Source organism: Tenrec ecaudatus, chromosome 10, assembly GCF_050624435.1.
Source record: "Tenrec ecaudatus isolate mTenEca1 chromosome 10, mTenEca1.hap1, whole genome shotgun sequence".
In the NCBI taxonomy this organism is placed as follows: domain Eukaryota; kingdom Metazoa; phylum Chordata; class Mammalia; order Afrosoricida; family Tenrecidae; genus Tenrec; species Tenrec ecaudatus.
The window spans coordinates 136,128,345-136,140,837 of record NC_134539.1 but is presented as its reverse complement, the minus strand read 5'-3'; the positions used below and the strand labels follow the sequence as shown (position 1 = coordinate 136,140,837).

At 44.9% G+C, this 12,493-nt stretch overlaps 1 protein-coding gene across 1 annotated transcript; it reads left to right on the top strand.

Annotated features, from left to right (window-relative positions):
• The first annotated feature begins 6,124 nt into the window (after positions 1–6,124).
• Positions 6,125–9,832, top strand: KRT24 (keratin 24). The gene is made up of 9 exons (XM_075559335.1): positions 6,125–6,509; positions 6,540–6,772; positions 7,383–7,465; positions 7,800–7,956; positions 8,274–8,435; positions 8,532–8,657; positions 9,024–9,241; positions 9,426–9,523; positions 9,729–9,832. The coding sequence occupies exons 1-9, from the start codon at positions 6,125–6,127 to the stop codon at positions 9,830–9,832; spliced, it is 1,566 nt and encodes a 521-aa protein (XP_075415450.1).
• The last annotated feature ends 2,661 nt before the right edge of the window (positions 9,833–12,493 follow it).

Here is a 12,493-nt window from a genome sequence, read left to right as displayed (position 1 = left end):
ACAAGTAGGATTAACTGAAGGGATAAATGGCTTAACTGAAGGGATAAATGGCAGAGGGATAAATGGCTTGCTTGTTCTGTGCCTCAGTTTAAAGGGGTACACTACTTGTGGGATGCCTAGCCTGTGGACTGTGTCGCTGTAAGTTGAGGTCCCTTTAAGCCCACACGATTGGAATGTTCATCTCTGGAGCTGGGGACTGATGGTTGATGACAGTTGGGGACCTGCCCTGCAGTTTGCTGCCTGGGTATATATAGCCAGCTCTCTCTACAGAAGAAAACTGGTACCTGGCAGCTCTCAAAACTTGAAGGACTGCTAGTATCTCACTGCTTTAAAATTTAACTGTTAATTTCTTGTATTATCTATCTGTATATTATTTAATGGTTTATTTCTTGAATTATATATCTATCCTTATAAATATATTTATATACAATTACTAGCAATCTGGTTTGTCTCTCTAGAGAACCCTGTCCAATACAGGTGCCGTCGAATTGATTCCAACGGATAAGTGACCTGATGGACAACAGCACGAAACACTGACTGGTCCTGGGCCATCCCGCAACTGTGCTTATGTGTGAGCCCACTGTGGCAGCCACTGTGTCAATCCATCTTGTCAAGAGCCTGCCCGTTTCTAAGCTTATATACATATTGGCTCTTTCTCTCTTAACGAGTCTCATGAAGAGGTTATCTATACCGCTGGTCACTTCAAAGAACCAGTTTTTGAATGTACAAGGGGGCTTCACATGCTTGTGAAAAGTAGAATTGAACCATAACAGAATTTTTCCATAAACTTTTTTCCCCATAAACCTTTGAAGTCCTCTCATGTTAGTATTGCTTTTTATGTCAACCACCCAAGTTTTAGCCCTATAATTTATTTTTCCTATATTTAATCTTTTTTTTCCTCTTAGAAAGTTGTGTGCATGAAGGTCTCGTCTTCAGGTTTCTTCTTTGATGAAATATCTGTCTGAGGCTATGATTTTTCCTCAAGGTGCAGTTTTAGTCATATTGCAGAAGTCCCACGAAATGTTCTTTGCATTACTTTCCCGGTGTAATACCAGCTTTGATTTCCTCTTTGGCCTATGGGTATTTAAGGAGGATACTTCACCATACTTTACAAATGAAGGCGCACCTGGGGTTTTTATTAATATTATTATTGAATCCTTCTCCTTCTAACTCTGACCAGAGAACATTTCCTTGAAAGAACTCCCAAGTTAGCATCCTTTTCCCTCCATCAGGTACCTCATCAGTACTTCTCTGGGATAGATGTGCAGAAACCAGTGTGCAACAATTTCTACTTCTCTGCCACAAGTTCTCCTATATCCAGAAAACACAGGTGACCCTTGACTTACGACGGGGTTCTGTTTTGACAATTCCATGGTAAGTCAGTTCTGATACAAATTGGATACTTTGTTTCCCTTCTTCACCATGGCCCCTTATTATCAATAGCTTTAGACATCCCATCTTTCAACATCTGCAAGTGATCGTGGAGAAGGGTAACATCAGCAAATCACTTGCTGCAACATTGTTTGTAGCACATAGAACTAACAGTACAGTAACTGCTTGAAGACTGGGAAAGGAGACCCTTCAGTGCAGGTGTCTGAACCTGCTATGTTGTAGAGCAGGGACTCCACGCTGCACTCTCTTCACTCACTTCCCTTGACGACTCTGACATGATGCTTTCGTTTGGAAAACGCCTCACTGGATAGTCTCGGGCCCAAACAGAAGACAGAAGCCCTGAGTTCTTTTCTCGACACTTTAAAGATTCATCAGGGCCGATGTATCACACCTGTCAGTATTTGGTTTTCCTTCTGATCTAAACACATGTAATATATTGACCTAAAATGAAAAGCCAGTGCAAGCAACTCATCTCCCCAAAATGATGCTGATTGTTATTTGAAAGCTATTCTTTGAGCGATGGGCCATGGGCTCTGCAGAGAGACATGCTGTGAGGCTCAGCGAGCCCGGCCCAGGGCTGACATCTGCACCTGCTGTGGGCAGAACTGAGCACTTTCTTCATTGTGTCTGTTGAATACGCTATCTCCTGCTGAGCCAGCCTTACTGCCTTGAAAAAAATATTAGAAAGAAGAAAGAAAGAAAGAAAGAAAGAAAGAAAGAAAGAAAGAAAGAAAGGGAGAGAGAGAGAGAGAGAGAGAGAGAGAGAGAGAGAGAGAGAGAGAGAGAGAGAGAGAAAGCCATTCTGCACTTACAACAAAATTTATATTCTGCAGTCAAGTGCATTTTATAGGATTCCTTAAAAATGAGCTGCTAAGAATGAAGGTCTCATCACTTTCAAAGCAGCAGACAGCCCAGAGCAAAGCATTGCACTGAGAACCCAGGCGGCTGGGATTGGCCCCTTGCCATTGGACTATCACATAGTGGACCACCATTAGCTGCCAGGCGCACAAAGGGACACTTTGGGATGTCCGACTACACTGGGCTTTCCCCAGCCTCTCCAGGCCTTCATTTTACAGGTGGAAGAATTGCAAGAGCTAGTTTGTGATATCTGGCAAGTTGTTCTTTTGAATCAAGAGTGAGTACCAGATGTGGAGTGTCACAAAGCAGTAAGTCCAAATTCACTCTCGTCAAGTCGACTCTGACTCATCAGGACACTGTAGGGGAGAGACTGCCCCATGAACTAACCCACAGGGTTTCCAAAGTTATAATATTCACAAGAGAACATAAAATGAATATTTACTAAAGAATTGTTACACTCCAGGTACATACACAAATAGAATTCTATTTGTATCTGATTCAAATTCACTAATTCCCTCCATACAATTCCCAAACCCCTGAATCAGGATTGGAAAACTGGGCTATCAGCTAGACTTAACATTTAATGAAAGTTTTATTGAGACCTAGAAAACATGAAAATGCATTCAAGGAAATGGGCACGGAGAAGAACGTCCTGTAAGCTGGCCCGCATGTTTACTCGTGCCAGACCCTGTCGGACAAAGACTGCGACTCTGCGACAGCTCGTCCGTCTGTCCACTCCAGGCCCTTGGAGCAGTCCTTGCAGAAGTACAGAGTGCCACCGCAACATCGCAGAAGAACTGAACTTTGAATTTTAAAAAAGAAAAGAAAGGATGGATGCTAGAATATGATCAAGGGGAAAAAAGTTTTTAAATGATCAAGAAGAAAGCTTTTTAAAAAAAAAAATGTAAAGAAAGGAAAGAAAGAAGATAGACTGCCTGTCTTCACCAGCTTCCTCAGCTGAGACCCAAGTGTCTCAAAGAATGAGGTCCAGAGAGCACCCCAAATGCAACAGTGCCAACCCAGAGGAATAACTAAAGAAAAACTCCTCAAAGCCCAGGCGAGCTCTAGCGGCAAAGCCACTGCTAGATCATGCCTTTTCCTCACACTCACACTCGTCACACGACTCTTTCTAGCTGGTCTCCTGAACGCCTGAGTCTCAGCAGGTTTCTTTCACTTCGCTCCTTTCTTTTAACTCGGGTTAGTCAGAGGGCCAGCCCTTAAGAAAGCAGAGATTATGTTTCACAATTCAAAGAAGGAAATCATTAAAGAAAAAAAGCAACCAATGGCTACTCTTCCCATTGCCAACATTTGCATACAATTTAATCATTAGTGTTTGGCTTTCTTTGGTTTCATAGCTCTGGGGAGGAGTGAGGTAGGATGATGGACTTATTATAATGTTTGATGCACTTTTTCCTACATCAGCAAGATGTTCTGGGAATTACTCCCAATTTAACGATTTAAGATTTATAAAATACATAATCACCCCTTTGGCAGAATGGTATCTAACTCTGAAGAACAGCCCTGTACTCCTTACACAAGACTCTTTGCTGTGGCATCAGCAGGGGATATTAAATATGCCCTGGACTGCCAGAGGAGTGAGAACATCTAACTTGGAAAAAGTACACCTAGAATGTTCCTTAGAAGCAAGGATGGTGACACTTCTCACATCCTTGAACACGCTATCAGGAGGAGCCAGGTGCTAGAGACGGGCATGGTGCTTGGTCAAGCAGAGGAGGGTCCGTGAAAAGGAAGAGACGGATTGATGAGATGGGGTGACCCCGTGACTGCAGCCATGGGCTCAAGTGTAGCAACGGCTGTGTTTCCTGCCGCCGTACATAGGGCTCCTTGGAGGGGGACCAACTCAATGGCACTTAACAACGACAACACACTACTGCTCAAAAGCAGTCTGGGCAGAACATGAGGAGCTAGGAACTCAACAAGCTCCGCAATCGGGGGGGGGGGGGGTGGAATGGGGAGTTGATAGCATGGATGACGGTGTAACTCCACGCGCTGGGATCGACCGACAGAACTGTATGTGAATGGATACAGCGGACTGTGTAAGCTATGGCAATGAAACTATTATAAATGTTTAATGTTTCTGAAAAATAAATAAGCATAAAAGAGCTCCACAATAAAGGGCATTAGCACTCATTTAATAAAGAGTCTCGATCAGAGGCTGTCAAGGAAGACAGAATGTTGTCAAGCAGATGCTTGCAAGGAAAAGATCAAAGCATGCACCCAGCTCAGCAGCGCTGCTGAGATAAGGAAGAATGTGATCTATCAATAGACTCAGCCTGGTTCGAAGGTCCAGGCCAAGGAGTTTTTTAGTTGTTGTTTTTTAAACAACTATTGTAAAACCAACAACTTTCTTTTTTTCTTTCACACCCCCTCCCCAACAACAGCAAGAAGAAACACCACTAGTTGGAAACCCATTGCTGTCAGGGAGAATTCAAACTCATCGGAAAGCCGTTGGCGTAGGCAAATGAAAGAAGTCTAACCTGCAAAGGGACAGGAACCCACGAGGCAGAAGGGTCCTGGTTTCAGTGTCTACACACCAGGCAGCCACAGCATGAGTAATCAGAGTGGTTACCAATGCTCCTTTCTAGATATTTTTAAAACACAGGCGGGAGTTCATGAGCTGAGAATTGATGGAGGGCCTGGTATTGTTTACCAGAGGTGAGTACTGAGCTGGTTCTCCAACTAGCTTTAAAGTAAACACCAGAGACGCCTGCACCACCTCCTAATTTCTTAAGATTGGATTCAAAAGAAGGAAATGGCCATCAGAGGATCAAGTTAGAATTCAGTCCGAAAGAAAAGCTTATCTGTGATACTCTATTGGCTAGGGGAGCCCTTATGGTGCAGTGGAGTAAATGTTAGGCTGTGAAACCCAAGGTCAGGGGTTCAAACCCACCAGCCACACCATGAAAGAGAGATGAAGCTGTCTGCATCCATAAACATTTACAACCTCAGAATCCTATAGTTTCTACTCTGTCTGTCCTATAACATCACTATAAGTTGGAATTGACTCCATACCTGTGCTTTTTTTTTTTCTTTAACCAGTTATAATTTAACATTAGTCTGATACTGGGGGCAGGGGTGGGGAGCTTGCCACAAACCTTTTCCTATCTTGCTTAGATATCACCTGGTCAGATAAACATGTCGCTGAGAGTGGATTCTACTTTACATGAAAGAGTATTTCTTTTCACAGTTTTCTTTATTAGCAGTGAACATATATAATTTGGTCTCAAACGACAGAGAAAGAATTAACGTGAATTCACAAACTTCAGTATTCTTACAAATATGCTCAAAGGGAAGGACACTGAATTACATCAGAAACTAATGCTGATTTGAAAGCTAATTTCAACATCGGAGAACCACTTGGACAAAAAGCTATGTTTGATGGGAAATTTTCATTTTCATCATATTAAATATTTTAATTGCATCTGCTAATCTGGGGGGTGTTCCCTGCCATTGGGAAATGATGAAGCAAATTTAAGAGATTTATCTTTTCAGAAAAAAATGATCAAGTCATCAAAACCTCAGATTACAGCTCTAATTCTGAAAATTATCTTTGCTTTGCTCCACCTCTGCCCCCCCCCCCATATAGCAAAAGCCCCAGGGCTGACCCAGCTTCAAAAAAAAAAAAAGAGAGAGAGAGAGAGAGAGCGAGAGCAAGAGAAAGCCAGTAAAGTGGGTTCACGAAAAAGAAATTATCCAATTACGGATTAGCAAAACTGTCAGAGGGATTAAGAAATGACACAGAAGAGGAACACCCTAAAAGTGAGTATATAAGAGCCAAAAAGGCACCCTGGAAACACATTCTACCCTCTCACCTCTCCTGTTGCCCCCGACAAGCTAAGCAGTGACGAGGATCATGTCTTGCTCATCTCGCGTCTCCTCCTCCAGGGTTGGGGGCAGCAGCTCCGTCCGTGTGTCTGCTGGAGGGAGCAGCTTCAGCAGTGGAAGCAGATGTGGCCTGGGGGGCGGCTCTGGCCGTGGCTTCCGAGGAGGAGCTGGCAGCTGTGGCATGAGTGGGGGCTCTGGTGGGGGATTTGGAGGGGGCTTTGGTAGCTGCTCAGTAGGAGGTGGTTTTGGAGGAGTAGGCTCTGGGGCTGGCTTTGGTGGGGGCTCTGGTTTCGGTGGGGGCTCTGGCTTTGGTGGGGGCTCTGGCTTTGGTGGGGGCGCTGGCTTCGGTGGGGGTTCTGGATTTGGTGGTGGTGCTAGTGGGGGTTTCTACAGCTATGGTGGTGGCATGGGTGGTGCTGGCATGGGTGGTGCTGGCATGGGAGGTGGTGCAGGTGATGGGGGACTGTTCTCCGGAGGCGAAAAGCAAACCATGCAGAACCTCAACGACCGCCTGGCCAGTTACCTAGACAAGGTCAGAGCTCTGGAGGAGGCCAACGCTGACCTGGAGCACAAAATCAAGGAGTGGTATGACAAGTTTGGGCCTGGGTCTGGAGACGGTGGATCCGGAAGGGATTACAGCAAGTACTACCCAATCATTGAGGATCTGAGGAATCAGGTGAGAAACCATATAGTGCTCAGATTTTATTTGTTTTGTGTTTTTCAATTTTAATCAGATCATATCTTGAAATAAGAAATGGAATTCAAGGAATTATTTGGGAATGTGTTTGCTTATTACATATATTTTTTCCCTTTTCCTTTCTAGACAATCTAATGCAAAAAGTTCGTGGAAAATTCTCTGTTCTTTTAATCCTGTTTTTCCTAGTGTGTAAAGAAATCATGAAACCTAAAGTGCTAGGCACTGCTGCATAGAAAATACATGTTTAAAGACGTTGAGGTGAAACTCGATTTTTGCACTCTTTTTCAAAGAACTCCTGGAATAACTCGTATTCCATGAGAGTGGGTATTTGCAGAGTGCTTGGGATCTGTCAAAGGATGTTCCCTGCTTCTTCCAATCGGTGTAAAAACGTATCTTTTGGCAGAAAGACATAGTCCTGCATTCGCCAAGATCATCTGCACAGGTGCCCTTATCAAATGGTTTGCACGGCAATTCCCCTTTAAGAGTAAATAATGCAGAAACACCTGCCCTTGCAGGCAGGCAGGCAGACACAAGGTTTATTTTTTTTTTTTTAAATCTCTGATTTACAAACGGCCGTTGTCTTTTCTAGATCATGACTGCCACGATTGAAAATGCTGGCATCGTTTTGCAAGTTGACAATGCCAGGCTGGCTGCTGACGACTTCAGACTGAAGTAAGAAAGGCGAAGGCTTGGAAACAGATGGTCCCTGTTGGGGGGAATGTGAATGTGAAGTTCACTTGATTAATTCATTTAAACAATAATAATAATAACCCTTTTAGACAACCATGACCCAAATTCACAAAGAGCCCAAGGTCAACTTTAGAAACGATTATTCCATGAACCTAGTTGTAAAACAGGCGATTTCAGGGTGAGAATTTTGTCGTCAGATGTATTGGGATGATTAGAATTAGCATTAAGAAGGAAATGATTCCTAAGAGAAATTTAGAGGCTTCGTGAATCGACATGTTCCGCGGGGAGAACTACAGGGTGGTGTGCTCTCGCCCAGGTATGAGAACGAGCTGTACCTGCGGCAGAGCGTGGAGGCGGACATCAACGGGCTGCGCCGGGTGCTGGACGACCTGACCATGACCCGCTCCGACCTGGAGATGCAGATCGAGAGCCTCACTGAGGAGCTGGCCTACCTGAAGAAGAACCACGAGGAGGTGAGCGCACGTCTCCCATCATTCCACCACTCGGGCCAAGGGAGTCCTCCCCACCCCCACCCCCCCATCTTTGCTAGCATAAAAAATAAAAATGAGACTACAGAAAGCCTTTTTAAAAACCAATTCTATCTGAATGGATTCCCAATAGCCTCTAATCAGGAAAAAAATAAGTAATAATGAACAATATTTCTGAAATCGTCTTGTGTTTGTTTCCTTCGGCGGGGCTGGCGTCCAGTTGGGGTTGGTCTTGCACGTTTTAGGCAGCCAACCCTTTGCCGTTTTCATCACTTATGGTCTCGGTTTCCCCTGCACTTTAGGAAATGAGGAATATGCAAGGCAACTCCGGGGGAGACGTGACCGTGGAAATGAACGCTGCCCCCGGAACCGACCTGACCAAATTACTGAATGACATGAGGGCGCAGTACGAGGAGCTGGCGGAGCAAAACCGCCGGGAGGCTGAGGAGCAATTCAACAAGCAGGTGGGTCTCACGGCGGCATGGATGAGCGCGCACGCGCACACGCCTCTGCCACGGGGCTCAGCCACCTGCATGAATGCGTCTTCTTCTCCCTTGCAGAGTGCATCGCTGCAAGCCCAGATCTCTACCGACGCCGGGGCGGCCAGCTCAGCCAAGAATGAAATCACAGAGCTGAAGCGCACCCTGCAAGCCCTGGAAATCGAGCTTCAGTCCCAACTGGCCATGGTGCGTGCCAACAACTCTTCCAAAGCTGCAGCAGGATATTAAACAAATACGAGTGTTTTGTTTTGTTGGGGGGGAGGGGTTCCTTTCTTTGCCAGTATACTCCCCTGGACCCAGAATAAAAGAGGCCATCAAAGGGGCAGCATTCTGCTTCTTGGAAGCATAAACCATTCCAGTGAAAGATAGGCGCTACCTTTCCATAAAAGATTGGGGTTCGGGAAACAAATGAGTTGGCAACATAAAGAAACAATGATACCAGATACTCATATAGGTTGTAACTTAGTAAAGGAGTCTGAAAAGACCTCCCCAAGCAGTATGTACAATGGTATCCTTAAAAATCATCCAATCATTTCTTTTTCTCTTCCTCAGAAAAGCTCGCTGGAGAGGACCCTGGCCGACACAGAAGGCCAGTACATGTCTCAGCTGTCAGAAATCCAGATGCAGATTAGCAGCCTGGAGGAGCAGATCTGCCAGATCCGGGGCGAGACCGAGTGTCAGAACGCAGAATACGAGCAGCTACTTGACATCAAGACGCGCCTGGAGATGGAGATCGAGACTTACCGCCGCCTGCTCGACGGAGAAGGAGGGTAAATGGGCACCCCGAACAGCTACAGGCACAGATGGCTGTACTTGTTTGCCATCGATAACCAAAAGGGGGCTCAGCAGCCCATAAAGTCACAATCAAAACGCAGTCCAATCAAAAGCCACCCAGGAACTTTCTCCTGCAACAGTCAAGAGAGATGTTGATACTATATTCTCTCTCTTCTCTAGTGGCTCTTATTCCGGAGGATCTGGATCCAGAAACATGGGATCCAGGGGATCGGGCTCTGGTGACTCGAGATGTGGAAGTGGTTCTGGTCAAATACGAGGTGCGTCTTTGTTTTGTTTTGAATGCAGATAATGATTTAATACCTGAAAGGTATAGGCTCATCCCCCTCCGAGTCTATGCATTATACAACCCTGTCTATGCAAGCTTGCCTGGAGAGATAGCCATTCATGCATGCGCTTGGGTTTCTCTGTATCTAGGAATCAGAGGTCATTTCCAGACTGACGTTGTGATTACATGACTTTCAGATCCAAGCAAGACCAGAGTAACTAAGACCATCGTAGAGGAGGTGGTCGACGGCAAGGTGATCTCATCTCAAGTCAGCAATGTTTCTGAAGTGAAAATGAAATAAGCAGTTTCTACCGCAACCAGAATGTCTTTCAAGAGAAGGACTAGGGAAGAAATTGTACCTATCTAGCCCTCCTGCTGGATCCCTTCAGGGGAAAGTCTCAGTCCAGAAAGAGATGACCAGCCAATTTTCCTGCATCCTCTTCTTTTCTTATTAGCATGCTCTTGAACACAATTGACATGACACTTTGCTCCAATTATTTCTATGCTTCAATAAACTTCCTTTTGCAAGTTAAACTAAGTGAGTCCTGAAATTTTTAAAAGCAATGCAATGGTTGGCCTAAAAATGGAGCTGTCGGCTATGATCTCACTGCATTGGTATCATGTTCACTAATATCCATCCACGCTGTGGAGAGTGCTTTCTTCATTAAATCAAGATCCTCACCATGTTACACTGGGGACAATTATGAGTAACCTCAAGAACTCAGTGACACTGTGGCTGGAATTCCATCTTAGTCTCCCTCACACTATAGCCAACAGCTTAGCCCAAGGAACAGCATAATCATTTGAATAAGCAACTTACATTAAGGATTTCCTCTTACTTGGATCCAGAGCAATGCTCATAGAAGCAACCATCAAGAGATCAAACAGCATATTGCATGGGTCAAACTGCTGCCAGGACCTCCTTATAATGTTGGAAATCCAAATGTTTGGGGGGACTAAGCCATGTATTTTCAATCCCCTAGTGGGCATGTGAAAGTTGGGTATTGAATAAGGAAGACCAAGCAATCAGTGCATTTGACCTATGTGGTTGGTGAAGAATATTGAAAATTCTGACCAAAGAACAAGCAGATCTATCTTGGAAGAAGTACAACCAGAAGGTCCCATAGAGGCAAGGATAGAGAGAGTCCATCTCACATACTTTAGACGTGTTATCAGAGATAGTAGATCCAGGAGAAGGACAGTGTGCTTGGTAAATCAGAGGGGCATATGGAAAGAGAAAGGCACTTGGCAAGACAGGCTGACACAGCGGCTGCAACAATGGGTTCGAACATAGAAACAATGGTGAGGACGGTGCAGAACTGGGCAGCGTTTGGTTCTGTTGTACGGAGGGTCACCACGGTCAGAACCGACTCAAGGGCACCGGCACCGAATAACAACGACAACACTTGATTTACACTTGTTCCCTGATGTCCTTCGTGGAGCTGGGAGCAACGTTTTAGATTGGAGGGAAGCAAACAATATGAGTGTAAATAGTAAGGGCTTTAATTTCACAATATTCACCAAAGGTGCTTCAGGAAACAGCCATTATATGTTGCAAGACATCCAGGATCCAAGCCAAAGTCAAAAGAGAGTCTTGGTGAATAGATTGAATATGTAATATGGGGTCAGATTTCTCAAAATCTTGAAAGCTTCAAAGAGAAAGCACGTTCAGATATTTGTTTCACACACACACACATACTATAGATGTGGCTAGATTTTCAAGATTCTGATAAATATGAGTCCCTATTACATAGTCAGTCTATTTCCCAAGATGCTTATAATATGTATATGTGTATATAAATATATACACACACTAGTGCATATACATTAGAGTATATATGTACTTGTGTGTGTGTATGTATATATACATATATCATGACTGGGCTGAGCTGGTGTTTCATTTCCTCCCTCTACATTGAGGAGGTCTGTTACACGATGGGTGATCACAGTTCCATTCCTTCTTCTGTACAGTGTCCCGGCCCACGGGACGTTCACCGTGGGTCCTGGGGGAAAGAGTGGGAATTGGGGGGGTACAAGAGGCACAGAGAATGAGGACAAGACAATATCCTGATCAAGTCCTGTTTTAATGAACAAAGAGTCACAGCTTATAACGGCCAGCCAAGGGGGGGAGCCTCAGCCGCACATGCAGATTAGGCTACCTTGGCAACAGGCCAATCAGGGAGTTCAGGGGAGCATGCCCTGCCCATGAGTCAGTAAGGGCTTACAGTCTTCAATTAGGTACGCAGAGGAGTGGCATGTACATCCAAATCAAGCATAGGGGAAGACGATCTTTTGCCCAATCAAGGGGATGCAGGACACGGGTGCTTATCTAAAGAGCATTACCCCTTGTTTGCTCAAGCTTTACAGCTGCAGTGCTCTGTCACGTAGGCTGGGGTAGAAGAATGCCCAGAACTCAGGCTAATAAATTCCAAGTAATGGCCGGGCCTCACGGCTCCGGACAGTACAGTATCCTGGAAGTCCCACTGCCTTGTCCTGCTTGGGATGATAAAGTCTGCTGAGGGTCAGGGACAAGATGAACCAGACACAGGACAAAGCCGGGGAGGGCAAGGATCCTTTGCAGGGGAGGACTTTTCCACTTAAAGAACTGAATAAGACCAGGTCACGACCCTGCAAGTCAGTCTTGGAGAAAATAGCATGGGACGGGTGGCACACCCAGCAAATTTGAAATCACAGACTGAGCCTGAATGTAACTCACATAAGGGATACCTTCACGTATGAAACCAGTCAGGGCTGTCTGAAAATATCAAACCATAATCATCAAAACAACCAAAATTCTATTCGTTTTGTTTTGCTTTTTCATTCTCCTCTACAAAAGCATAAAAACAAACCTCTGGGCGCATGGTCACTTCTGCTTAAACAGCTAACCACAGAATACACTGAAGAGCTAAGCATAAGCTCACGATCCTGTGAGAAAGAATAGTGGTGAGCTGTCTGAGGTCAA

Excerpts from the sequence above, each read along its gene's own strand:
- KRT24 (XM_075559335.1), top strand. The coding sequence starts at position 6,125 with ATGTCTTGCTCATCTCGCGTCTCCTCCTCCAGGGTTGGGGGCAGCAGC. Across the intron at positions 8,436-8,531 it reads AGGAGCAATTCAACAAGCAG|AGTGCATCGCTGCAAGCCCA; the intron begins GTGGGTCTCACG and ends TCTCCCTTGCAG. Across the intron at positions 9,524-9,728 it reads TGGTTCTGGTCAAATACGAG|ATCCAAGCAAGACCAGAGTA; the intron begins GTGCGTCTTTGT and ends CATGACTTTCAG.